A 26,026-nucleotide genomic window follows, 5' to 3' on the forward strand; every position below is an offset into this window, starting at 1 on the left:
CTCTCTTTTCTGTTTTATCCTCCCTCTTGCTTGTCTCTAGGACAGTCAGTAGCACCTATGAATACTCAGCAGCAAACAGTGGGGGGCAGTAAAGTACAGGGTAAATACATAAATAAAATGTATCGGACCTGGAGGTTCTTGCTCTCTGGCTACTAACTTGTCACTTAACTTCTTGAGGCCTCTTTCACCTCACAGGGCAGCTGCAGCACACAAATGGGAAAGACACGTTAGAAGGCCTTGAAAAATACCAAGCATCATATAAATGCCAGATGGCATATCAAAATCACTGCTCAGAGCTAAACAAGACATCTACTCCTGGCCTGAACAGAACACAGTACCAAGCCCAAACACAAATCTCCCTCACGTATTGTAACAAGTAACCCAATTTGCTTCTTTCTCTAATTCAGACTACTTACTTTATTATTATTATTATTTTTGTGTGTGTGATACGTGGGCCTCTCACTGTTGCGGCCTCTCCCGTTGCGGAGCACAGGCTCCGGACGCGCAGGCTCAGCGGCCATGGCTCACGGGGCCCAGCCGCTCCGCGGCATATGGGATCTTCCCAGACTGGGGCACGAACCCACGTCCCCTGCATCGGCAGGCAGACTCTCAACCACTGCGCCACCAGGGAAGCCCCTTACTTTATTTTTAACAAGTGTCCTAAGAGTCCTGCATCAGATGCATGGAAACAGATGCAGTAAGAAATCTTCTTCCATCTCTTTTATAAGCATAAAATAATTTTTAAAGCCCTTTAAACTATTAAATTTAGAATGAATGTACTAGTTCCAAATAAAGAATTCAAGATGGAAATGACTAGGAATGCTCTTAACTTAAATCCTTGGGAATGTCAATGATCAGTAGCCATGCAGGCTCTCCCTCTAGACAAATCCAAAAATATAAAAATTCTTAGAACGTGTCTCCTTGTACACCTCAGACTTCTGTAAGCTAGAAGTATGTGGCTGTTTTGTCTTGCAGAAGGAAGGCAGAGGAGACCTGAAGTCTAGGCAGCATCCTACCCCATCTGGTCCCACCAACCAAGAAAAAGATTCAACAGAACACTGAGCTCTGAAGAGAGCTCTGGCTGCTTCTATCTCCATCCAAGATCTTGGAGTAAAGGGAATATGTTCTGAAAGCAGTAATTTTTGAGACTATCTCATGGACTGAAACCAACTTTTTAAAGATTTTTGGGACTAGCACTGATAAGAAGCTTGCTCTCACAGTATGTACAACTATAAGAAATAAACATACCCAGTGACCACTAAACTTTTTTCTCCCCAAGAAACCATTCCTGGCACCCAATAAAATCTATTTCTACAATCATCATATTCACTTTCTAATATATTGAATATTATTATTATTAGGCACATTATTTTTTAAGCCTAAAATTTCCATGCTCCTATTTTCTCCCTAGTTCTTATGTAACTATCTTTGTTTCTGACACATCCTCAAGGGAAACATGCCTTGCACTAGTGGAGACAGTCAGTAGCACCTATGAAGACACATCTACTGAATAAACAAACACAAGCTCCTCAAGAACTACTTCAAGACCCCAAGTATCTTTGACTTTACTCTGGGTTCTTTTCTTTGAAATGTGCATACGGGGAAATCCCTTCGCAAGTACCTGAGCTCAGCTGTGCAATAACCTTTGGTCGTAATACAATGGAAAAGTCAAAAAAGAGTAGGGATGGGGAGAAACCTGTTCTACTTTAGAAAATGTAGCAGAAGTGTACATAATTATCTAATCATAGACTCCACTGGAAAATCGAATATTGTGCAGGTGAGTTAATCCATCTAAATACTGGAGAATTCTCAATTAAAAACCTGGAGGGTGTTATAAGAGTGTCAGTAAGAGCCTGGCTGTATCGATTTGGCTATATGGGTTCTGCTGATTCACAGACACACAGAATTCTGCCCTCTGCTTAGTGTCTTTTAGCATTGATTTGAAAGTTAAAAGAAAGCAAGCAAGAAAGGGCACGAGAATAAACAAATCCTCCAAGTCAACCAAACTCTAAATCTCCCACCTCCGTGTATACAGCTGTCAGGAACAGAGAATGTAAAGATCACTTCAAAGAATGCAAACCAACTGAGATGGTTATGCTAATCCCTTGCGTTTGTACATGCTTTTACACTTTGGAAAGTAGCTTTCTTTACATTATCTCATTTGTTTTTCACAGCAAACACAACACAGGTACTAAATATTCCCATCTGACAGATAAAGATACTTTATCCAGGTAGACTGAGGGACTTGCCTTAGGTTACAGGGCAAGTATATGCCACAGCCAGAACCACAACCCATAAGCCCTTATTCTCAGTTTTGTGCTCTTTCACGGCATGTTCTCTCCTCTCTTTTAGAACTGATAACTCAGTAGAGGACTAAGAATTTAAGAACCTGTGGATCTTCTCAGCCTGGAACATAAATCCATAAAGCCTTTTATCTTTAGTTTTCCTGATCATTCTCCTGGACAAAAGTACTCCAGGGACTTCCCTGGTGGCACAGTGGTTAAGCATCTGCCTGCCAATGCAGGGGACACGGGTTTGATCCCTAGTCCGGCAAGATCCCACATGCCGCGGAGCAACTAAGCCCATGCACCACAACCACAGAGCCTGTGCTCTAGAGCCTGCGAGCCACAACTGCTGAGCCCGCGTGCCACAGCTACTGAAGCCCACGTGCCTAGAGCCTAGAAGCCACCACAGTGAGAAGCCCGTGCACCGCAAGGAAGAGCAGCCCCCGCTCACCACAACTAGAGAAAGCCAGAATGCAGCAACAAAGACCCAATGCAGCCATAGATAGATAAATAAATAAAGTACTCCAAAATGCCAAGATGTCAGATTCTTACACATTTCGAAGTGGAAAGCTTAAGTTTTTCAAGCTTGTTAAAGCTGCAGTTGCCCACAAGGACTGGGACTTGGGGATATCTGGTCACCAACCAAGAGTAGAGATAAAAAGGTCCAGTAGATCAAGTTCACTCTCTGGGGGCCTGGTGATGAGAAGTCACTCTATCTTTTCACTATAGTTCAGAGGAATAGCCTTAGCCTAGCCCCCCTTACTGGAGCTGTTTTCATAGCTGCACACTTATAGGAGGAATCATCTGGTTAAATTCTATGCAGTGTTTCAAAATTACAGCCTTTGCAACACTGTGAACATGGTGACAATGTTATTCTAATTATGCAGCCATTACTCTCAGAATCAAAATCCCTGTTCCAACTACCTTACTAGGGATAAAACTAAGATTATAAATCACAGCTAAGAAACACAAAGCAACTGATTATTTAAGAACACCATGACTCATCTAAAAACATCAATCTCTGTGGTTCAAGATAAGAACTCAAATATAAGAGGTGCCCAATATATACCACAAAGTATAGATTTGCACAGCTAAAGAACACTACAGGCTTCCCTGGTGGCGCAGTGGTTAAGAAGCCGCCTGCCAATGCAGGGGACACGGGTTCGAGCCCTGGTCCGGGAAGATCCCACATGCCATGGAGCAACTAAGCCTGTGTGCCACAACTACTGAGCCTACGCTCTAGAGCCCGCGAGCCACAACTACTGAGACCACGTGCCACAACCACTGAAGCCTGCACACCTAGAGCCCGCGCTCCGCAACAAGAGAAGCCACCGCAATGAGAAGCCCGCGCACCGTAACGAAGAGTAGCCCCCACTCACTGCAACTAGAGAAAGCCCGCACACAGCTTTCCCAACGAAGAAAGAAAGGAGGAAGGAAGAAGAGAACACTATAGAACACCTAACACAGTTCTAACCTCATATCTATTTGGAAATCCTTCAACTAGTTATCTGACCTTAGTGAATTTAGGATTAACACAAGACAATTTCCCAACATACTGGTAGTACTCATACTAGTATATAATCTATTTGCACTATGTTTCGTTCTGAAAAGAGGGTTGTGTTCACCTATCTTGTTTGACAAAAACTTTAAAAATCATTCCATTAACTGCAAGGTACTATGTTTCATACAAACACATCACATTGCTTAACAACCTTCAAGGGTAGTTTCATGGGCATTTGGCCAATTAATTACCAGTAGAGAAATAATCATGGAGCTCAAGATATAAATAACCAAGTAAGATGGCTGGAAATTTACCACTATTTCTCTAGTGAAAAGTTTCTTATTGCCTTTATTTTAGACTGAGGATAATTACAACATACCTAGCCTAGAAATCTGCTAAATCCTACAGATGAGGCTATCCTATTCCTGGTAATTTATTGTGTGTGCTGCTCTTCAGTGTTATCATGACCATGTGGATATAAATTACTTGCTAAGTAAATGTTGCCAAATTCCTACTTGCGTATTTATGGTTGGCTTCATGCAGAATGCTGTCATTTAAGACTTTACAAAGCTAACACCAGCAAGATTAAGCCTGATGCAACTCAGGAAAAAAAAAGTCTTTGCATTGGATGGAGATGTGGGTGTATACTTAGAGCTTAAACAAGAAAGCTTGAGGTTATGCATGCACACACACAGACATAAACATATACATAACTAATCTCAAGGAGCTAATGCATAACATTTCAAGGAAATATTTGTACTTCTTCAGAAAAAGTGAAGGCCAGATCGTAGGGCAGTATTTCTAATCTTTTTCAGATCAAGGCACACACAGAAAATGTGTTAGTATTAGCTTTCTGAATATTTAACCTATGGCCTGATACTGATATCCTCGCTCAGTTTAACTTGTGACAAGATCGTGTATCACGCACGGTACTCTAAGTATTCAGAGGAAAATGTGGGGCTAGTAGCGATACCTTCACTTTGTTGTGTTTCCCTAGATAAGGGAAGATATAGATATTCTCTAGTTTTAACTAAATTAACATTCCAAAAAAGAACAAGTGACTTTTTAGAGTGAAGAATACTAACTCGTATATGACAGCTGTACACTCAGATAATAGGGGTGCACAATCAAAAGAGCTTAGAGAACACTGACCTAGAGGACTCTGCCACGCTCATTTCTAGATGTCTCAACTGCAGGGGCCAAACTTTTTTGCGTTTCCATCATTAACAAGAAGCTTTATTCTTCTGGTCCTCTGCCCACGCTCTCCCTTGATTCTCCCATCCATTCTCCAGGTTCAGCTACGATCTTTATGAGCTTAAATTCCAAACATATGTTACCAATTCTGGTACTTCTCCAAACTTCCAGTCCTGCTTGCTAAACATCTCCAACTGGAAAGCCACCCAGAACTCAAACTCCTTTTGTCTAAAATTGCATCTATCTTCTTCTTTCCCCAAACCTGCTCCTTCTAACTTTTCTGTTTCTATCCTCCAGTTTCTCAGGCTTGAAATCTGAGTCATCCTAGACTCCGTTCAATTCTAATCAACTGCTAAACTTTGTAATAACAGTGTCCATCTCCTGACCTTTCTTCACATTGCCACTATCTCTGTTCAGGTTCTCATCACTTCCATGTAATAATAAAGATGACAGTAATAGCTAATGCTATTCATTTAGGAGTGTGTGCCAAGTATGGTTCTAAGCCTTTTACACTGCTATCTCTTTTAACCCTCATAATAATCCTAAGGATTGTGAACCTAGTATGTGAACTGAGTGCATAATGTTCACTGTTTCTACTGTCCTCTACTCATTTCTACATAATGATGCTTAATAAATCTTATAAAAGCACAGCTCTGATAATGCCACATCAACCTATTACCCAAAATCTCCAATGGTTTCCCATTATCAAGCAGAGACAGTTCAAATTTCTTAGCCTGGCAGTCAAGGCCCTCCAATATCTGACCCCAACTTACTTCTTCAGACTTCTTTCTTTTGCCACTCCTTCCTGTCCCTAACTCATCTCCTTATGTTCTAAGCAGACTCGACCATTTACTGCTCTCTTTAGCCCACACTACACTTTCTGAATCATGACCTTCCTCCTTCTGTTCCCCATGCCTGAAGTGCCCATGTGCCTACCTCCCTGAGTCCAACACCCAGTTAACTAACTGCCTTCCTTCATTCCTAAGCCAGAAGAAAAGGTCTCCCCTCCTCTGAATTCTGTGTCCTTTGCTTGTACTTTCCATGGCAGTTTCATATACTTGATGTACATCACCTGTCTCCCCTATCAGATTGTTAGATCCTGTAGTAAAATTTTATTTGTATACATTTTTTAGATCTCCACATAAATGAGACATGCATGCAGGTGAATTAGTGAAAGAACTATAAAGCGTCCAACTTTAGTATTTTCTCAATGGTAAGAACTATATAGCTTAGGTAGATAAAGGAAAAATTCATTGTGTCTGGATATTTCCAGTCAAGAGGGTCTTCTCTTTAGTTTTCTATGTAATTGAAACTATAGAGACAGACCAAAATGACAGTACCTCCAAGAAAAAAAGGATAACCAAGTGAATCAGCACTGCTGTTTGCTGTGGTTATTTTAGTCTCCTTTCTTCCTCTGAACTAAGGAACACAAGGTCACAAGCTATGTTATGCCACTTTAAAGTTAAACATTTACAAGGTTTTTTTTCCCTTTAGTTCTGTCTTTACACTGGAATTTACTTTCATTTCTTATCCTTCAACTGCCCTTTTTCACTGCAGGGTGTAGAACTGTAATTTAATTTATAGTAAATACTCTTAGAGAAAAACTTTTGGTCAATTACTGAACAGTGGAGTCTGGCTTTGGGATGCCGAGGGGAGTGACAGGAAGATAAGGGTGATAATGCAAGTAGAGTCTAAGTTCTAAAGAGCCAGGCCCAACAGCGGCAGCAGAAAGAACAGAGTAAAAAGAAAACTAAGCTTCTGGAAAATGCAGGCATGAGGTGGATACCATCCAGCTGTGTCTACTATAATTTTCAGTCACAGTATACCTCAGGACTTAAATATAACATAAGTTACATAATTCAAGCTCTTGTTGTTTCAATAAGCTGTACTTTTTGTTCAAATATATGAAAATGGTAAAAAGAGAAAAAATTTTAAATTTCAAGTAGATTATGCTCTACCAGAGAATATGCAAAATAAGAACAAAAATCAAACCTACAAGTACCCAAACACACACACGTGCAGATACATAATACTACTTTGCTGGTAGTAAAGATTAAAGTTAGCATAGTTAAAATATTATTTTGGGAGTATACAGACAATGATTTCTATTTCAGTCTTGTCAAATCCTTAAAATGATCCTGGGATCTTTGTTTATTAAATACAGGTTGGCTTTAAGGACACACTCGAAGAAGCAGGCCCAAACCTGTTTGGGAATTAGCTTGTTCTTGAGGTGTGTTAACAACAACAACAAGACTAACTGGCATGCAGGTGTTGTATTTGTGTACCTTAGTTTACTTCCTTGTAATGCATATAAGTGACCCAGCTCTCTGGGACAGCTTAGCCAGGTGGGTACAATTAGCTTCCTAGCTTATTCTCAGCTTTCTGAATAAGCAACTGGCTGAGGCAAGAGATCTTCAGATCCCAAAAGGGACAGTAAGTCTGCTGCCACAGAAGACTTTCTAACCACCAGACTCCACATGAAGACTTCTGAACCTCTTCCATGGCCCACTTTCTCTCTGTTCCTTCTGTGTTCAAAGAGCAAACCTGTACAGATGTACCAAAAAGGAAGACAAATATGAAAAATAAGAAGTAAACACAGCCTAGAGGAATAAAAGAAACATAGAATGAACTAAGCAGGAGTTGAATCTCTGACCAGCCACTAAAAAGGCCAGTCATTAAAAAGCTGAAAGACTGAGACAACTAACCTCTCTGGGCCTCAACTTCCCCACTTTACACCAAGGGAACAGGCTAGATCCCTAAATAATTTCCGTTAGGCTAACTTAAGACTATATAAACTCTGTTTGCATATTTTATTGGGAATAGGGATAGGCAAAAATAACTTCTTTCACTAAGACGACCGTGTATAAATGACTAGCTTTAAAAATGCTTTTTGGGTTACTGGAACCTCCACAAAAGTATATAGCTTCTTTAAAAGGAGACCCCCATCTTGTTTTAGGAACAAAAAGTTCCCAGTGACCATGATTGCTGTTTTCAAACATACACATCCCTGAACTAGAATTTTACTTGCAGAGGTCAATGCCAATTTTGCCAAACCTTATTCCATCTTCTTATGATTCTTTCAGTGCACAGAAAGGAGGCAGACATCAATGCTGACTGAACATGCCTGAGAGGAAATTACTTAATAGGACAGGAAATCTAATAGATCACAAAATATCCACTACCACCACCCCCAGTGGGGGTGGGGAACCCTAAAAATAGATGACACCAGGCATGTAAAATGGGTGAGAAAGAAACCTCCATGGGTTCCCACCATTTACCCTGGAAATGTATCTCACAATAGGTATCAACTGTGAGAAATGCATTCCCGCATTTGTATTTTGACGAGACCAAGTATTTTTTTTTTAAGTCTTCATCCCAACATTTATTAGCTTACTACTACTTTGCAAGCTAAAACTACCTCCCAAGTTTGAAAACTGACAGAAAAGAGATCATATGACCACAAAGCAAACAAAAAGTGGCTCCCATTTACTTTATAAATATTTGGTGCACAAACTAAAAATGTTAACCCCTGCTTGGTAAACATCTGAAAATATCACAACCTACCTCCATTATATTGCAAATCTTAGTATCCAATCAGAACAGGTTCCCAGTTTTTATTCTGGGAGGTTCCTAAATCTAACAAGGGTTTTAAAAATATCAGTGTTCTCATTTCATCTTGTTCTAAGAGGCCCTCAATTTTTGACAGAAGGGTTAAAATTCTTCCATAGGAATCTTGGTAAAGGAATGTTTGATGGTCTCAATGTCTGCATTACATAGGGTCCTGTCAGCACAAACAGGTATATGCAGGTGAAAGTATGTGAAACCAGATTAAAAAGAGATGTACCAGGTTTAAACAAACTCTTTCGTAAACATATTAAAAGAATGGCATTTTCTCTTTGATGTCACAGCTAACTCCATGAGCATTTAACCCCTAGTTTAGACTAGTAACAGCTAACGTTAATGCAGCACTTCACAACTTGCAAAGCACTTTGACATACATGATCTCATTTGAGACTCACCACTAAATAGAAAGGTGCTATTTTTAGGTTCCATTTTTACATGTGAGGAAGCTGACACTAAATGGCTGACTTGCCCAAGCTCACAAAGCTGGTGATAGCTGAACACAGGTCTCCTGCTTTTGCTACTGCACAATGCTGCCTCAAACAATGTAATCAGAGTAAATAAACGCCCAAATCTCAGACCCCATCTAAGTCTCCCCGGCCAACACACGCACCCACCCTCCAGCCTAAGTTATAGTTAGCTGTAGGTCTTTGCTCCTTATGGAAGTAGAGTTTTCTTCATTTCTCTGGGAAACATTTATTTGGCTAAAGTGTTAAATGAGGAGATCATATTAACACCATTCAACATATACTGGAAAATATCTTAGTCACCAGGGGCTCTGCATAGGCATGCCTAGGTGCACTTTCCCAGGCAGTAGGGCAGATTCTCAGAGTCCATGACCCTAAGAAGGTAAAGAACCCAGGCTAGAGGCAGTAGCTACATATCTTTCCAAGAAGCTAAATCCACAAAGTTCTTAATTTAAAGAGTTTTATCTAGGCCTCATTCTGTGAGCCATTTATCTTCTGCCTCCCCCGCTCCAGGCCTTCTCCCAGGGCCAATAGGCTCATTCAGTATCTACAACTGTTTTTTAAATCCCATTATTAAAAACTGGAGTAACTGGTAACATATAGATCAATGACTTGTAAACAATAAATTTAAAATAATTAACTGTTAAAACGTAATCTTTAACACATATGCCTTTCTCTTAGGACTTAACTTCCCAGAATGACCATTGCCTTTTTTTTTTTTTCCAGAATGACTGTTTTCTTACCATAAGCATTCCAATTTCCCAAAAGAAGTTTCACAAACATAACTACCTTGAACTCCTGAAATACCATTCTTCACTAAGAACCCTCTAAATTACATAGAAGACAAGGTAGCATGCAAGGAATTCTGAATCTGTTAGGCAGTTCACTCAACTATCATACCAAAAAGGATTTAAATTTTTTTTGCTGGGGGGAGGGAATGAAGAAGAGTGGGAGAGAATGAATACAACCCCATTGTCTTATTGCTTGAAAACTCCTAATTTGAATCTATAACATATTCCTACTAACCACTGGACTTGAACATCAGAAGTACAGCTTCTTTTCATCTTAAATAGAGCTTTTCAGTCCAGATCTGCATAAACAAACTTTGTCCTTCAATCTTTCAACTCCTCGGCAGTTTTTCAAGGTCACTTTTGCGAGCAACGACAGAGGCCTGCATCTAGCAACTTTGACTGCTACACCACTGCAATTCCAAGAGCCCAAAATCTAAACCCCTATCGATCCTCTCAGGTAAATCCTTTACTCAAGGGGAAGGCAAACCAACACCCTCCAAACTTCTCTAAAAGGGCCTGCTCCTCTTCCCCACCCAAAGGCTGAGTGCTGCCAGTTCACTGCTCCATACTGAGTCTGCTGCAGAAATGTTCCAATGACCTTCATTCCATATTTGCAAATAAAAAGAAAACAAAGAACTGCTTTTTCAAATCAAGTGTATTATAGATCTTAGTACACAGCATGGAAGATTTCACTATTCACAAGAATAGGCTGGTTACCAATTAGCCAGCAACCTACATTAGTTTCATATCCCTAGAGAGGGAAAAAAAAATACCAAGGGCAAAAGACAGGGTGCCTGTACTCTTAACTTTCCTATTCACAAACTGCAGGTAAATTAGGATTTTAAAGATTTCATATAGAAAATGAAAAGCATTTTTCTCACATCATTTAAAGGAACCAAATCAACACCTGACAAAATGTGTGAAACTGGCAGAAAAAGATCTGCTCTTGTCACTGCCAATGTAGTGGAGATGTTTCTAACCAGCATTGTTAGCTAAAATGTGCATTTTAAAACAAAGATTTTTAATTAATCGGTACTTATTAGAATCTAGAAGCAGACAGGTAAATCAAAAAAGTTATGGGAGAATTTCATACTGGCATGTGGGCCTTTACCATTAGAACCTGCATCAGTGCAAATCATATTTTCACACGAATTTAGAACAGCAATGGTGTTGCTTCCACCTCTGAAAACACAAATGTCAACAAAGTGCATGGAAACAGAAAAAGTCTTACAACAACTCAGCTTATTCTGTAGGATAGCTTCAGTGCACTTGAACAAAGGAAAATTATTTGGAAAACAGATAAGTTTACCGAATGCAAAGAGAAAGTGCTTTGCTTCTGTGTGCCCCTGAAAAATGATTAGCCTTTCATGTACCTGCTCTACTCAATACTCAACTAGGAAAAGAAATCCTAGTTGAAGGGCATGCAAAATCTAAACAGAGCAAGGTATTCTAGGTGCACCAAAAGGTATGCATGGAATGTAAAGTGGCCATTTTCTGAAACAGTGCAACTTGTCTACACTCTCTGAAGCTAAACAGTTTCTACCATTTTAACACAAAACAAAGAATTAAACTTACCGGGAACTGCATTAATTTTACATGTAGTTATTTATATCTCCTCGGACAGGGAGAATTTAAGTCACTCCTATCCCTCCCCCCCAAAAAAGGACGGAGGAAACAAAAGGCAGCAGGAGATGCAGAAACCTGAGTCTGGAATGTCCACTCCAGTGAAAACCCGAACAGCTGTCCCCCCCCCCCCCAGCAAACTATTCGCCATTTTTCTTTGTCTTTCAGCTGACCCCTGCCTCAGTGAAAAACTCCGAGGCTCCAATGAAGCCCTGCAGCCTCCTTCCACTTTAACAGTCAAAGGCATTCAATCTAGCATGCTATTTGACACCAAACCTTGCCTCCAGAGTGGTCCCATTGGCTGAGCTGCTTTATCAGCTAAGAATACAAAACCATGATTGGCTGATCACGTCATCAGTTACCTCCTTTGTACACTTCCTGTTTTAAAGTTACCTTGAGAAGCAGAACAGGGGTCAGATCCAGACTGCAAACTACGAGGAACTTAAGGCTTCAAAATGCCTGGCAAATGCACACAGCAGATGCACTAGGGCCACATGTGCTTCCAAAACAGAAGATACTGAAAATTTAGAATTGTTCTTAAAATCATGCGAAAGGGTTGTTACAGTTCCCACCCAAAGGATTTCTTATTGGCTGTCAGAGTTCCATTTAAAAAATTTAAGGTAATTTAACTGCTGCTGATTGGCCATCAAAGATGTCTGTAAGATACTGCTACAGTATCCTATGGCAGTAAACCAGAGAAGCAATGTGCACAAGGTCGGAAAGTTGTGACTTAACTATCTTCAGTTTTCTGTTAAGCATTAACAGAAGAAGAAAAAGAAAACTGGGTGAGCTAAATCCAATGTCACCAAAGAAAATACAGATTCTTTAAAGTAACAAAGAGTGATATCAATGGTCATACAATGGTTTGCAAGATTTCTGAAAAGGCATCTATCTTTATGTCCATGGTAATTTTAAAAGCACACATTAGTACCACGACAAATCACTTTATTTTGAAATACAAACTAATCTAAATAGGAAAATTCTCGGATAATGTATGAAGTTAGTGACAGGGACAGTGGCATTTTGAAAAAGTCTACCAGGAACCCAAGAGGGAAATATAATGATAAAGGGGGAAAAAAATTGGCAAAGATAAGTGAACATCAGTGAATATATTGTTTAAAACACAATATAGTTTGATAGATTAATTTATTTAGGGTGGTTATAAAATGCTGCTGATTAGCTTTTAATATAACAGAGTTTTGATATCATAGAAGGTAAACTTTTCTACCACATTTTCAAGAACAAGCAGCAGGGGTGATCTCAAGAGAGATTATAAGTATCGTGGTTACTGAAGACATTCTGGGGTGCTGAAGTTTAACCAGTGGCAGTCAAAGACTTGTTTATGGATTGTGGGCCCAACTGTTTAGGTTTTAAGAGAAGCCTCCTAATATGGTGAAAATCAGTTAATATATATTCTTTTAATATTCAAATAGAAACATCTCACTATTACCTGAGGCCTTTAACAATCTCCTTATATATCTGCTTCCTCTCATCAAAGCAAAGTATCCCAGGACTAAACAACACAACTGTTTTGCCAGGCAGATGAGCTCTTTTCTAGAAAAACCTTGGTTGATCTTACATGAGAGGTCATTATAGGCATATGCAGAGATCCAGCAGGTCACTGAAATAGAGGCAAGGCAGATTGTCCAATCACTTTGCCATATTAACTTCTCTTCGAGAAAGAGTGAGGTGCAGAGAAGTTAAGCAACTGGCCCCTAGCCATTCATCTAGGAGTCAAACTCAGGTCCCATTTAGGGTGGTACTCTTCCCATGGCACTACACTGCTTACCAAGACATGGAGCACCTCAGGGCACATCCAAGGAAATTCTTAGGTGTCACATACAGTCCTTCATTGGTATCTATGGGGAACTGGTTCCAGGACCCCTGCATTTACCAAAATCTAAGGATGATCAAGTCCCTTATATTAAATGGTATAATACTGTTGGCCCTCTGTATCTGAGTTCAGCATTCACAGATAGAAGCTGACTGTATGTATAGGTAGCAAAAATCATTACACCCAACTTCACTAATTTAAAAATTACAAATTTGACTAATGTTTAATTTGATATGTTGGTTAGAGATCTAGCTAAGTATCTGACAAACAGCACTCTATAAGTTGATACAAATTTTATTACTAAACTACTAGAAACATTTAACCAGTAGCAAATCACTTGTATAATTTATAAGGACTTGAAACAACTAAATTATTAAAAACACTATACATTAAAATATTAAGGAACTGCATGGCAATTTCACTATGGCATCTAAATAAGAGCTTAGTTATGCTAACAGGGTGCACTGTTGGATGATTCCTGAAGCTACAAAGAGCTACAGGTATTGCAGCTCTTTTCTGAAAAGTTTAGATCACAGCTTCTGAATAGCTACCAGACTCGGAAGAGAAGGCAGAAAGCCAACAGGCCAGTTGTGTGCCTTATTCACACTAGAGCCTCTCTTAACCTCATAACACTGGGGGTCAAATCAGCTGCAAGGAAGCAAGGAAGTTCCTTTGAAGGGTGGGAGGCACAGGAATATGGAAAACATGTTCACATCACTGATCATTAATTAGTGTCACTACGGCAAAACAATAAACACTTGGAAATCAGGCAGAGCTAGTTTCAAATTCTGATTCCTCTACTTATTAACTGTATGACACTGGGCTAACCCTGAGCCTCAGTTTCCTCATCTTAATATATGAATATCACCATCTATATCACAGAGCCACTGTAAGGATTAAATGAGCCAGCATATATAAAGTATACTGTACTGTGTCTGAATAAGCATTGAAAAAAAAAGTAAAGTACTAAAGGTCACCCAATCCAAATTCCTTGTTTTACGCAGCGGTTAAGATTCAGAAAGGCTTAGCTCCTTAGGGCCCCAAAGCTACCACAACGCAATGTCTCTTTTCTATCTCCAGCATACCCTGCAACCCTGCAGAAAGAAACTCCTGAGCCATAAAGGGGGCAGTACAGGAGGACTTCCCAGCTGCTACTAAAACTCTTCCCCAGTTTTTATGCTGGAAGTCCGTGCCTTTCACCACCAATCCTGGCTGAAGTCTGATTATTGTTCCAAAAGCCTACCCTTTGATTCTGCTTTTGATGTACCAGATTAAACCAAACATGTCTCTTGATACTTTGTGAAGGTCTTTGGCATACTTTTTATTAGTTCTTGGCAGTTTGCAAGAAAAACACTTCAACCCCTATTTCTCATCAACAGTCACCTTAGTAGAATTCAAGCCACTAGTGGGAAGATAACTCAAATTATCCTAGAATTTCCACCTGGCACTCTCACTTAGGATAGCTTTCTGTAGCTTGTCATTATGGTGGACTAAGAGCCTCATTGGATCTCTGCGGTTCTAACTCATATTCTTCCCCGGTCCTGCAACTCAACAGCCCTCTACACCAGACAATTGCATCATCTTGCCCTAATAAACACCCTGAGACAAAACGAGTGCATGTGCTTACATGGGTCAAGCTTTAATGCTCCCAAAGAAGGCAGGGTGGGAATTGATGCGCTTAGTCAGAAAATTGATTTTGAATCACAATTACCTGCTTACTAGCTGTATGACCTAGGCTAAGTTACTTAACCATCTCTGAGCTCACTTCATGTGTAAAATGAAACAAGTAACATTTCACTTTCTTCATGTAAAATGAAAAAATAACACCAACTCACAGAAGTGTTGAGGCTTTAGTGAGTTAAAGCACTCAGCATTAATACCTAGCATGTGGTAGGTATTCAATTAATATTTAAATATACACTTGACTATAGCACCTACCATATAATTACATTTTACCATGTCTCTATTACCAGAGGAAGGCTTCTTGAAGGCAGCAACTGTGTCTTATTTATATCTACATATATCCTCAGTGCTCAGTACAGAGATATAAATCACACCTGACCTTAGCCATAGTGTCAATGAAATAACAGGGAGTAGTGGGGACTGATGAAAACTGGAGAGTGCATGTCTCATCTGAAGGGGCAGCTAGCTATTGGGGAATTCCCCGGCGGTCCAGTAGTTAGGACTCAGCACTTTAACTGCCAGGGCCCTGGGTTCGATCCCTGGTCAAGGATCCCACAAGCCATGCGGCGCAGCCAATGGTGGGGGTGGTAGGGGGCAGCTAGTACTGAGCTCCAACTGATGAGGGCTATGGAAGAATGCTGGTCCACTGCGGTAAGAGCTTCAGATTCAATAAAAGAAGCAAAAGCCAGATCCTGGACACAAAAAGTTGATGCTAGCATAACCCCTGATATAGCATCCTGAAGAATGACTAAAGAACCAGAGTTATGGCAGAAGTTGGCCTCAACCACCATGGCAATTCCTGCCAAGGACAGGGTCTTGCTCAGTACCCCAGATTACCTGATCTTGAAGGTTACACTGTACTGCAGCAGAAGCAAATAGAGCAGCAAAGAAACTGGGCTCTTCAGCAGCCTGAACATTTTATTGATGGTGTCCTTAACTGACCCTTTTGGACTAGTAAGCAAACCTGTGGGTCCCAGGAAATATCATAGAAGAGAATCTCTAGAGAAAAATGAACTTATATGTTGAGATGGGGAAACGAAGCCATATTCATTTGACTATTAAATTTGTTGTGTGCCTTATTATATACTAAGCTGATGAGATGGATGTATATAGCAGTTTGTTTTGCACTTATGTTGTTATAAGTTAGTGGGATTGGGGTATTTTTTTTAAGAACACCTTTAATCCAAGCAGCCAGAATCAAGCAGCATTAGTATTTTGGGTTATACTTTTAGAAGTTTTTCTCATGTAAATGAGATGTGAGGTTGAGTTAGTCCCCCCAATATTAGATAATACCATACAAATACTATACAAACTGTTTTGTAATCTTGTCTCACTTAAATAATGTGAATAATTTTCCCTATCAAATACAGACCTGTATCATTTATAATAACTGAATGATATTCCACTGAATAGATATAATTTTTTAATCAGTTCCATATTACTGAATAATTTCAATGTCTTCAATTTTAAAATATTGTAAATAGCATTACAGAGAACATCCATTATGCCCATTCCTTGTGCCACTACCCTCATTATGTCTTCCAGAACCCTTGCAATGGCTTCATAAATAGTATCATTTTGTCTGGTTTTAAAAAAAAAAAAAAAAAGAAAAAGGAAATCAGATTGTTTAATGTTAAATCTTTCCATTTTCAATTTTGTTTCAATTTTTTTAAAAACGTATAAGCAGATCAAAGAAAACTGAGGGCTGCCGGATTGTAACTTCTGACCCGTATCTTTCACCTGACTTGGTTCTGAACAACTATTAGCTATTTAGCAAATCAAAATCACCTTCAAGGTTTAAAAAAAGGTATGTCGACACATATCTTAAAGTATCTGACAGATGTTCTGAAGATAATCCCCAAAGAAGTCCCAGAAACATTTTGAGCAACGATAACATCGTTAGAATAAGGAACATGATGCTGCTGCTCAGTAAATGGCTGCTCAATAAATAAACGAATAAAGTAAACTAATATATGAGACCATAAGTGGATTATAAATTCTGAATTATTTGTTTTTTAAAAATAAATTATATTCTCCAAAGCATAAATGAAGACCAATGGATGGTAAACTACTCTAGAGAGACCAGTAGTTAATGATGCGTGTAGAAGGACAACACAGTGGCTGATGAACAGCAAATGCTCCAAAATATGGAGGCTGCTACTAGTATTACTGTTATTGGCAATGGGCCTAGATGGCCTCTGAAATCACATTCATCCCTAAGAGTCTATGTTAGTTTGGAAACATATATGTTCCCAGGAAAGTCCCTTCCCACTATTGGCCAAACTATGAATCCTATACAAAAGGAGTCATTTTTTTATTCATAAACTCTCTACACCAGAATTACTCAACTGGGCTCCACTCCACACCAGTCATAACATGAAATGCTTATTAGGTGTTCTCACAAACAGGGTTCCATGGCCAAATAAGTTCGAGAAACACTGCATAATGTATCCTTTCTCTTGAAGGGTTGTTAAGGTATACGAGCACAAACGTTCTCAATACTAACTCTGCAGAAAAGAAATGCATTTCACATTGCCCATTACTTTGTCAAGGATCCTTTTTTCATCCCCAGAGGACACTTACTAGCATTGTATAAGAACTAATGTTCAATGGAACAGCTTGGGAAATGCTGCTCTAAGCCACTTACAAATTTTAGTGGAATGAAAGGAAGACCACAGGCAAGTCTATTCTAGTCAGAATAGTCAGTTTATTCTTCAAAAATGGTTGGAGTTTTACACACATTATGGCATTTCCCTTTTTAATGAAAATGACATTAACTATCACCATAAATAGCAATCCTCTGCCTCTCAAGTAACTGCCAACCGAGTATGTTTTGCTTCTTAAAAAGGCCCCAACTTTGTCATTTGATAATGAGCAAAGTCTAAGCTACTTACCTTCAGGGTACAATAATAGTTTTTGACAGTTAAAAATGACAAAAATGTTCAACTGTACAGATTGCATGTACTTTCTTTTTTCTCTTTTAAATGGACAGATCATGCCACTGGTGAGGGGATATGTTTTCTTAACACTGGGCAAAGAATCTCACTTCATATAGATAATGGAAAACTTGCAGCTCCTGAGGACAGAGTTAACAGTAATTAGGGGATTTTGAAAACCTTCAGTAACTCTAACAAATTTAAGCCAATGATAAGATATAAAATATTCTATGCTCCAATATCATTTCCTATGAGTCACTGAAGCATTTACTGAAGCACTGCTCAAGATCACTATTTTAGCTCATATTCATGAATGCGTTTAAGAATAATTCTTGAATCTGATTTATAACAATACACTGTTGATTTTAAATGAGGGTGTTCATTTAAATAGGACACCTTATATACCTTGAACATGAAGATTTGAACCTTTAATTTAAACCTATTCTACTGGAAACATTCAAATGCAAAGGTTAGACTAGTCCCTCTCTCTAAAAACTGCACCTTAAGTTTATCCATCAGAAAGCTCTCACTGTATAAAAGAAAGTATAATGGATTTAAACGCTACCTGCAGACAAGTAAGAACTTAAAACAAAATGGAAAGTATAACTCCCATGCTGAAAATGAGTAAAGAGGTTACCTCATTGCTATCAGGTACATCACTGCTAAAACATGGAGAGGTGTGGGAAGGATGCAGCAAATTTTGCAACCTGGCAAAAATTTCTGCAGGCAGGGAGATTTTTTTCCTGAACCATTCCACAATGTTGTCTTTCTGCTTACTTCAAAGAAAATGTTATCCAGGTGACTACAAATCAAACTTACAGTCCTACTTCAACTTACTATTTCTACAACTAGAAAAAATTTCAAATGACTATACTGCAAGTCCCTTCCCGGACAAAATGATAAAACCGGTTGTCCTGATTTCAATTACCATTGCTCAATGAATAATCATTGCAAATATGAAGACTTTTTCTTCTCATCAGAATCACTACCATTCAGCACCTGGGGATTAACAGAGGGGATCAGGAAACAACCTAACCCTGAAACAAATGATCCTACGACTTTGCGGATTCATAAGTAATACTGACCTCACAGCGGTCCACTAGAAATCAGCTCCTAAACCACAACAGTACAACTAAATTAGACTACTTCTTTCATGTCAAGTGGCTCCCCACCCACCCCCGCCATGTAGAAATCTTACTGTACATAACAGAGCAGATAATTACAAAGCCTCCTCATCAAGGAAGCTCTAATTGGCTGTCAGGCAGATTTTATGCTATTCTCAAAAGAAAGTGATGTGTTCTCTCACTTATTAAGGTCCATTCAGTGACAGGCACCTACCATATGCTACTGTATTCATTTTTCAGTAAGTACTCTATAAGATAGGTATTATTAACCATTACTTTACAAAGGAAGAAACTAAGGCTCAGACAGGTTAAGAATCTGACCCCCCCGCCCCCCCCCACGGAGGGTAAACACCTTACAGAGACAGAATTCTTTCCCAGGTCGGACTCCAAGGTCAGCAGCTACACTAGCCCCTCCCAAAGGCACTTTTTGGCCAAAGTATTTCAAATCCATTTCCTCCTACAATTAATCTACTAATATTATGTTAGGTGCTTTGAGTCTCTGTGGGAAAATACTAAAATGACCTTGTAGCCCTCCTAACTAGTCACAGTGCACGCATGCAAAACTGAATAAACAAAATGAAAAGAGAGACTGTAAGACATCAGATAACTCACAATCAGTTTGCTGTGAGCACAAGGAATAGAATGGAAAAGAACAACTTGCTGGCTAAGGAATGTTCTTCTTAGGTTGTATGCCTGAGGCTGGAATGAACCTCAAGGAGGTCATTTGTGACCTTAATAATGTCCTCTGCTATTCTCCCTCCAGTGAATGAGGCAAACTTGTCAAAATACAAAAGGTGCCTTAGAGTCATCTCTGCCGTCAAGTCAATGCTTCCAACAGGAGAGGAAATGCTGTCCAGTGGAATGAGCACTAGCCTGGGAATCCAGTAATCTGGCATACACTTGGCTGTGCTCTTACATAGAAATGACCTTATCAAGGTCATCACACTCTTCAGGGCCTCAGTACAAAGGGTATGCCTGAAAGAACCAAAGGTCACTTCCCGAGCTAAGATGTAAGAGTTTTTCTTTTTCTCATCATATTCTACGGTGTTAAGAGAACACTGTTTAAGGGACTTCCCTGTGGTCCAGTGGTTAAGAATCCGCCTTCTTCTTCTAGGGATGCAGGTTTGATCCCTAGTCAGGGAACTAAGATCCCGCATGCTGCGGGGCAGCTAAGCCCACAGCCTCTAGAGCCCACAACTAGAGAGCCCTCGCAACCGCAACGAAAGATCCTGTATGCCCCAATGAATATCCTGTGTGCCGCAACTAAGACCCAATGCAGCCAAATAAATAAATAAAAATTTTTTTTAAAAAAAGAGAAAACACTGTTTAAGAGTAAGGGCTTCACAAATTGTGTAAGAATTAAGAGTTACAGACTTATGTTTGAATCTCGGCTCTGCCACTGACTATGTGACCTTGAGCAAATTACTCAACTCCTCAGTTTCCTTATATGTAAAAATGAGGGTGGTAATAGTACCTATCTCATACTGTGTGAGGATAATATATATATTTATACCCTTGCTGGTTCAATGTAAGCACTCAATAAAAGGCAGTAACTATGACATTCCTGAATTTTATTCATATATCTTTAGTGGCTCAGTACCTCTGAACTAAGAAGTTAGAGAGGGGAATTTCAAAACTGCCTCAAAAAGACACCTACCATGGCCCCACATTTCACTCTGCCTTCTCTGTAAGTGGAGATAAGGAACATTGAATCTTTTCTAGTGCCATGAATCAGTTTTGCCCAAATGGAAAATGTGTAAGCAAATGAAGTAACAATTATTTGTTATAAGGATTAAATAAGATGACATAGACACAGTCTGTAAAGTACAAAGCATTAGTATGATTTCTGCTTAGAAGACAAAGCTGATGTTCACAAGGTTTTAGTATAAACTCAGATCTACTCAGACCTCCTGGGAGTTCAAGATTTCTAGGGTGGTCAGTTCCAAATTATATCAATAACAAGGCCCAGCAATTGGCCCTGGGTTAATGCAGAATGTACATGGGCTAACGTAGAATGAAAGTGTCACTGGTGCTGAAGAACTACCGCCAAGAAATGCTTGCTGAATAAAAAAGATATTTATATGTATACACTTGTTTTTATAACCTCGACCAGATTTGCTAAAACAGAAACTAAGTTATGGATGCCATAACAGTCTTCATATTTGATTAACTTAATGACTAAGCCAAATGAAGCTGAGATGACCAATGTACAAAATGTACAGCAAGCCCTGTTTTCCCTCATACTTTTGACTCTATCTTCCACACTGCAATGTAATTGCAAACATGAGGGAGGAGACCCTCACCTAATCATATCAAGACACAAAGGAGTTAAGACTTCCAATTCACTGGTCTCCCCTTGAAACCTGAATTGTTTAAAAGTTTCCATGCAAAACTGGAATTGCAAATATTTTGTTGTAACCAGTTTTAATTTTACACATCATTGAGGATAAGCATATCCTAGGATCACCCCCACAGTTTGAAGAAGGTACTAGGTTTTTAGATAGGTCCCAGTATTTGGGGACAAACATCCTAAAGAACTGGTGATGTTTGAAAAAGCTCCCCAGTGAGCTCTTTACACTATGCACTTGGTAGTTCCTCACTGCTTGGCATTAATCATTTCCATATATAGAAAGACTATGTCAGCAACATTCTGAAGCCTGGTTTTAAAGGATGCAGATTCTTAAGCTTTCTGTACATATTTTCCCCATTATCTACCTGGGTTCAGAAAAACTCCAGCAGTTTACTTTGTAAATCCCTCCCTTCACAATAGAAACCAAGGGATACAATTTAAATACCTAGTTGAAAAAATTATAATCTATATGGTTACCATTCTGTGGTTTGAACAGTACAAAAATTCTTTTTGTAATTATTCAAATAAATACAAATTCTTACTCAAATTCCCCACTCAATACACTCCTAACACCCAGAAGTCAAAGAAAGATGATCCACTGTGAAATATAAAACTACCTGGGAGTTTGACAAGTCAGGCTTATGTTGAGTAGTATGACATAGTAGATAAAACTACAAGCTTTGACATCAGGCAACTTGGATTTGAATCCCAGCTCAACCACTGAGTGACACTGGACAAGCTACTTAACCTCTCTGATCTTCAATTTTCTCATCTGCAACATGGGGATGATAATGCCTACCTAACAGGAAATGTGTTAAATGTGCTCCAAAATGTCAATTCCCTTCCTCTACCACTTTCCCCTTTTCTCTTGAAAATTCAGTTGCATTCACATAAAACTGAGAAATGTGAAAATCACAGGAGTTTCTTGAAAATGGTATAAAAACTGAAGTGTAACATCTATCTAAAGCTGAAAGAACCACCTAAGACAGACAAGGAAAAACAAATTAGGAAAACACAGAGGTTTAACAAATGTTTTTCCATGATCCCCAAACCTTGGGAGGAGCAAATGTAGAACAATCCAAGTTACCACAATTCAATGGAAAAGTAAGGTACCCCCAATAAGCTGACTCTAACAACTCTCAATTAGAACAAAAGCTTTCTGAAATATGAACCACAGAGAGTTGACAAGTCCTCTAACTTAAGACAAGATGCAAGAAGCTATGCACGAGCTTATTTTTGTTCCCAGCTGCTTATTTAAAAAAAAAAAAAAGGTGTGTATGAAGGTGGGTGTATTTTTTAGTCATATATAGAAGGAAATAAATGAGCCAAGATCCAGGATCTCTGTCAAGCGCTCTTCCACTGAAGAGGAACCTAACAATATCCTTTCAAACAAATAATTGCCAAGTATCTGATATGTGCTAAAAAGAGCAGCTTTGGAAACTTGGAAACTCAGCCCTGAACTGTATCTTTCCTAGAACAGTAAAACTTCATGTAGAACATCTCAAAACTAGCAGCATGGTCCTGAGACCCGATAATCTATAACTACTCTCTTAATATAATCCCCAAATCATAAAATTCCAAAAATGCTTCTGCTTTTTCACTCCTATAGATCTGTCACTACTTAATGCTGTGCCTCCTAAGCTCGGCATTCAGTTATTAAGACCATGCACACCTATCCCATAGAAACCCTCTCTCAGTCTGGGTCTGTTTATTTGTTCCTCACACCACTGCCCAGATCTGGTAACTACGGACTCCAGGGCTCCACCAAAACCTCAGTGTTTCAAAACTGGGACTCCCTAGCAAAATTCCGGATCTGATCCTATTGTTCGTCGGGTATGTCTCTAGGGCCCTGATGCCCTCTCCTCCTATACCATGCCCTCAGACCTGGCACCCGTGGACATCAGGGTCATTCCCTGTGTTACACTCCAAGTCTAGCACCCCTGGATCTCGAAGATCCTCTCAACCTGAAACTCGGGTTTCAGTGTTTCCAAACCTGGCACCCTTGGCGCTTGCACGCCCCTATCCCGGGCCATGCACGTCCATGGAGGGTACCTCTGGAATTTGGAGTGCCTCCCACTCCCGGCCATGCACAGGCTACCCGCGAAGTACTGGCCAGACCATCTCCCACTCCTCCCCTTTAAGGCCTCTAGGCTCGCCCCCAACCTCCACCCCACGCCTGCGCCGTAGGGGGTCATCACCCTGCAGCCAGAGAGCCCCAGACGCGCGCATCCCTACAGCCTCCGATTCCTTCATCACCCCCTAGGCCAGAGCCAGCGCGACCAATAACGTGCCAGGTCCTCGGCCTCCCCGCCACCGACCAATCACGAGCGAGCCCCCCCGCCGTCGCCTTCCGCCAATGGGAGAAAGCCCGCGGGTCGGGCCGACAAGGCGTACGGACCCCACGAGCGCAGCGGCGGCGGCAGCGGCGGCGACAGCGGCGGGCACGGCGAGAACACAACATGGCGGCGGGCAGGCCGCACCGAACTACAGTAGCAGCCGCGCGAGGGAAGTGAGGTCTCCGCCGAAGGCGGGAAGCGCCGCCCCTCCCCCCGCCGCCGCCGCTCACCTCTCCCCCTTCCTCCCGCGGACGCTCCCGCACACTCACACGCCTCTGCTTAGAAGTCCAAGGAAGAGCAGGAGCCGCCCCCGCGCTCCTGCGGAGTCGGGCAGTGCAGAGACCTGGGCACGGCGGAGGGGAGGGGGACGCGTGCGTCAGGGAGAACGGAGCGCGCGCGAAGCGGGGGTACAAACAAGATGGCGGCCACGCCGTTTGCACCGTTTCCCCCTCCCCCTCACCTCCCCCTCCCCCTTCCCCTCGGCGCTTCGACTCCCAGTGTTGTTATTGCGCAGAAGCTTAGTTGCCTGAAGTCTCGCGAGATTTGAGAAGGGGCGATGACTTGGTGAGGCGGAATGAGAGGCGAGAACCTTCTGACCCCGCCCCCTTCGGGGGATCCGGAGGCGTTTAGTAGTGACCTCCGTGGAGCGTTCCGTGTTTGTGGGTCTCTGCTTTGGTGCGTAAGCTTTTGATTTTTAGGGGAATAAAGTTTTTGTGAGTTGTTTTTTTTCATTTGGGAGGAAGCAGAGCTGGGGGCTGGAGGGCGACGTGGGAATGCCAAATTAAGTGCGCCTTTAATGATAGCTACCAGTACCGTAAAAGAAGGGATGTAACACCAAAACTAAAATGATACACTCCAAAATAAAGAGCAGCACTTCACAATAGTGGTCACTTGTTACCTTACGTCGACATGGACACTGCTTTTCTCACTTGAATGCAGTTTAAAACTTTTTAAAAAACAATTGGAAACTAAACTACAATGAACATTATATCTTTTTCATACTTTGCTGCTTTAATCTCCACAACTACTTGGTCGAAGGCATCAGCATTATTTTTATTTCACTGGTGATAAAACTGAAGCGCAAAAAAGGTTAAATTGATCAAGGCTCCGCAGCTAGTAAGTGTTGAAACTCAGTTTAAATAGCCCCCAAACCTGTAGATAAATGCATCAAATATGTATTGAGTAGAATTAGCTACAGTGAGACAGTTTGCATTAGGTTGCAGGCACAAAGAGAAGTGAGACTGCTCCTGCTGGTGGTTACCTTGAACTTTACAAATGACCTTACAGCCTTTCTGAGACTTGGGTTGCAGGGGTCCTCAACAATAAAATCAATAACACTATTATTATTTCCTTCCTTTGAGTTTATGACCCTGGTGATAAAGTAGTTGAGAATAGTGGAATAAACCCTTGACTTGAACTCAGGAAAATTGTTTTCAACTCCAACTTTAATAAATCTCACTTCAGGCATTCAATGAATATTTGATGAATGAATGAACAAAACCTAACTAGTTATAAGACACCTGACTTCACTGAGTCTCGATTTCTTCATCTGTAAAATGATCTAATTCCTACCTCCTGGGAGTGTTGGGGAGATTGAATGAAATAGTATAAGGGAGAGTGCTTTGTAAATTGCAAAAGTGTTATAAAGAAGTTAGTGATAATGATTTTTCAGACCTGAGAAATGGCGTAAAAAATTAAAAACAGACTCAAGAAATAGTATGTTGAGATAGATAAGCTTAGCTAATGGGAAAAAGCTAGCTAAGTCTTTCTACAAATGTTTATTGAGCGATTATTGCATATACTATGCTTGTGAAAGAGAAGAAAACTGTGCAGGAAGCAGCACAAATTAGTATTATTAGTTATTCTTATAATTAAGTATTGACAGTATATAGGGGCTGCAGTCAGTTTCCCTCTGGGAGCGTGGAAATCAGGTTGCCCTCAGAATTAAACTAATAAAAATTTACATAGTAGAAGAAATTAGCTAATGGTGGTAGTAAACATATTTTAACAACTGGTACTGCTCAAGCACTGATCTACCAGATGTGAATTCCAGGAAGGGTCCAAGAGATATCCCTCTGTACTAGGTGTTAACCCTTCAGTTGCTAGTTTTTAAAGAGTAGGTCCCAGGGGAGGGGAGTTGTCAGGAGAGTTGGAACAGCAGCTAGTACCAAAGTATTTCAGTATTTTAGTAGTCGGTATTATAACTGGTATCAGTCACACTAGTACATACAGGCTGAATATTAGTCCTTGCTGTAGACTGTGGTTGTCAATATTCTCTGCC

At 40.3% G+C, this 26,026-nt stretch overlaps 1 protein-coding gene across 6 annotated transcripts in view; it reads right to left on the bottom strand.

The window, feature by feature from the left end:
• Positions 1-24,188, bottom strand: part of NFYC (nuclear transcription factor Y subunit gamma) — a 63,372-nt gene extending 39,184 nt beyond the window's left edge. For 2 of the 6 annotated variants that reach the window (XM_029228326.1, XM_029228324.1), the window contains exon 1: positions 24,015-24,188. Coding sequence is in view for 2 of the 6 variants with exons in the window: in XM_029228325.1 (XP_029084158.1) it covers positions 10,095-10,110 (16 nt within the window). In the remaining 4 variants the exon portion in view is untranslated. Of the gene's footprint in view, positions 1-10,094; positions 10,660-11,434; positions 11,732-23,975 lie in introns of those variants that run through there. The other 4 variants (XM_029228321.1, XM_029228325.1, XM_029228323.1 and 1 more) reach the window with 4 other exon arrangements.
• Between the last annotated feature and the right edge of the window lie 1,838 nt (positions 24,189-26,026).

Source organism: Monodon monoceros, unplaced genomic scaffold (genome assembly GCF_005190385.1).
Source record: "Monodon monoceros isolate NGI ecotype Baffin Bay Population unplaced genomic scaffold, NGI_Narwhal_1 Super_Scaffold_18, whole genome shotgun sequence".
Taxonomy (NCBI): Eukaryota; Metazoa; Chordata; class Mammalia; order Artiodactyla; family Monodontidae; genus Monodon; species Monodon monoceros.